This window comes from Mangifera indica, chromosome 1 (assembly GCF_011075055.1).
Source record: "Mangifera indica cultivar Alphonso chromosome 1, CATAS_Mindica_2.1, whole genome shotgun sequence".
NCBI lineage: Eukaryota > Viridiplantae > Streptophyta > Magnoliopsida > Sapindales > Anacardiaceae > Mangifera > Mangifera indica.
Window position 1 is genome coordinate 13,981,310 of NC_058137.1, and position 2,555 is coordinate 13,983,864.

At 40.7% G+C, this 2,555-nt stretch overlaps 1 protein-coding gene across 1 annotated transcript; it reads left to right on the forward strand.

The window, feature by feature from the left end:
- Positions 1–688: 688 nt before the first annotated feature.
- Positions 689–1,217, forward strand: LOC123217336. Its single transcript, XM_044638349.1, has 2 exons — positions 689–1,007; positions 1,189–1,217. The coding sequence occupies exons 1-2, from the start codon at positions 689–691 to the stop codon at positions 1,215–1,217; spliced, it is 348 nt and encodes a 115-aa protein (XP_044494284.1).
- The last annotated feature ends 1,338 nt before the right edge of the window (positions 1,218–2,555 follow it).

Consider the following 2,555-nt stretch of genomic DNA (forward strand, 5'->3'; position numbering starts at 1 on the left):
AGCTAGAAAGCAACTTGAAAATGTCCAAGAGCTTCTCCGGAGAAACCCCTTGGATGAGGATCTTGCTAGGGAGGAAAAAATAAGTCTAGAATGCTATAGATCCATCTCTTTAGCTGAGGAATCTTTGGCTAGACAAAAATCAAGAGTCCATTGGCTTAAGGAAGGTGATCAAAACACTAAATATTTCTTCAAAAGCATTAAAGGCAGAAGAAATAGAAACTCTATATATGGGATCCAAAGGGAGAATGGCACCTTTGTTTATGGCATGGAGGAGGTGAAGGCGGAATTTGTAGATCACTTCAAATCTTTCCTAAATGTAAAGGAGCATTCAAATGTGAACCTTGAGCAGCTCAAAAAGGTAGTCAAATTCCGGCTTGGTGATGAGGAAAAAGGAATGCTTATCAAAGAAGTTTCAGCGGAGGAAATCAAAGAAACCATCTTTGCCATGGATAATAACAAGGCTCCGGGTCCGGATGGATATGGTGCATGTTTTTTCAAGTCGGCATGGAACATCATTGGTGATGATATTATAAGGGCCATCAAACACTTCTTCAAAACAGGCCACCTTTTAAAAGAGGTAAATTGCACTATTCTTGCTCTTGTTCCTAAAGTTGCTAACCCTACTTTTTGCAAGGATTTCAGACCTATTGCTTGCTGCAATACAATGTACAAATGCATCACTAAAATCATGGCAAACCGCCTCAAGGTCCTTCTTCCGCAGTTCATAAACAAAGCTCAAGGAGCCTTTGTGGGAGGCCGTAGCATTGGTGAAAACATCCTTCTATGCCAAGAGCTTATGCAAGGATACCATAAGGACACTCTTGAAAAGAAATGTGCCATAAAGATTGATATTATGAAAGCTTATGACTCTTTGAATTGGGATTTCTTATTTGCTGCTCTTAATACCATTGACATACCGCAAACTTTCATAACTTGGATAAGGAGTTGCATCACTAGTCCTAAGTTTTCAGTGGGCTTAAATGGTGAACTTGTGGGCTTCTTCAAAAGTACTAGGGGGCTAAGGCAAGGGGATCCGCTCTCTCCTCACCTTTTTGTCATTGCTATGGAGGTGCTCTCTTGCATGCTTAGTGACCTAAAGGAGAATGCTCAGTTTAGCCATCATTGGAAGTGCAAAAAGAATAATATCACCCACTTATGTTTTGCGGATGATCTCATGATTTTTTGTAGGGCGGATGTCTATTCCATATCCCTTATAAAAGAGGTATTAGATTGCTTCCACTCTTGGTCCGGGCTAAAATCAAATCTGTCCAAGAGCAATATTTACCTTTCGGGAGTCAATAATGCTGAAGCGGAACACCTAAAATCAATCCTTGGCATTGATTTTGGCTCTCTCCCTTTTAAATACCTTGGTGTCCCTATGATCTCTTCAAAACTAAGGATTGATGATTGCAAACCCCTTATTGATAAGATTGTGGCAAGGATCTCTTCTTGGAAAAGCAAGTTCCTTTCTTATGCTGGAAGACTTATCCTTATCAAGGCTATCCTCTTTAGCATCCAAGTATATTGGTCTTCTACTTTTATCCTCCCTGCAAAGGTGCATAAGGTAATTGATAGCTACCTTAGAAATTTCCTTTGGAGTGGAGACATATCCTGTAGCAAGAAGGCAAAAGTTGCTTGGGATGACATTTGTCTCCCAAAGGAGGAAGGAGGATTGGGCATTATGAAAAGCAAATCTTGGAACAAGGCTGCCATGATGAAGCATATATGGAAGCTCCTTCAAAATGCTGGAACTTCCTTATGGGCCGATTGGATCCATGACAATCACTTGAGAAATAAAAGCTTTTGGGGGATTAATTCAAGTAGCAATTGTTCTTGGGTTTGGAGAAAATTGCTTTCTCTAAGGGAAAGCATCAAGGGAAAAATCAAAAGAATTGTAGGTAATGGGCAGAATACTCACCTTTGGTATGACAATTGGCACCCTCTAGGCCCTCTCATAGACAAATATGGCCATAGAGTCGTTTATGATTCAAGACTTCCGTTGTATTGTAAAGTAAAGGAGGTGATTGAAGAAGAAGCATGGAAATGGCCTTTGACAAATTCCACAGCTCTTTTGGAACTAAAAAATACCATCATTCCTCCTCCTTCTCATGGTGATGATATCCTTTGGTGGAAACCAAGCTCCAATGGTTTATTCTCCATCAAATCGGCTTGGAATAGCATTAGAGGATCCAAAGCCAAAGTGCCATGGTATAGTATCATTTGGTTCAAAAGACATTTCCCAAGGCACTCATTCATCGCATGGATGGGGATCAAGGGTGGTATGAAGACCAAAGATAAGCTTTATGACCTCAGCATCATTCCAAGCAATATGTGTGGTCTTTGCAATGGGGATCCGGAAAGCATGGATCATCTCTTTTTCAAATGCCCTTATTCTGCCGCCATTTGGAGTCATTTTGCTAATCTTTGCTGGTTTGATATTCCCCCCCTTCCTTGGGGCACTCTTGTTCTCTACTATGCCGACAAATGGAAGGGAGATAAACTTCTACACATCATTTGTAAGCTTTGCTTTGGTGCCACTTTATACTACATATGGG

What these genes read in the sequence shown, in the direction of transcription:
- LOC123217336 (XM_044638349.1), top strand. Translation starts at nt 689, where the DNA reads ATGGCAAACCGCCTCAAGGTCCTTCTTCCGCAGTTCATAAACAAAGCT. An exon ending in ACTTGTGGGCTTCTTCAAAA is followed by an intron (nt 1,008 to 1,188) that starts GTACTAGGGGGC and finishes GATTTTTTGTAG; the next exon opens with GGCGGATGTCTATTCCATAT.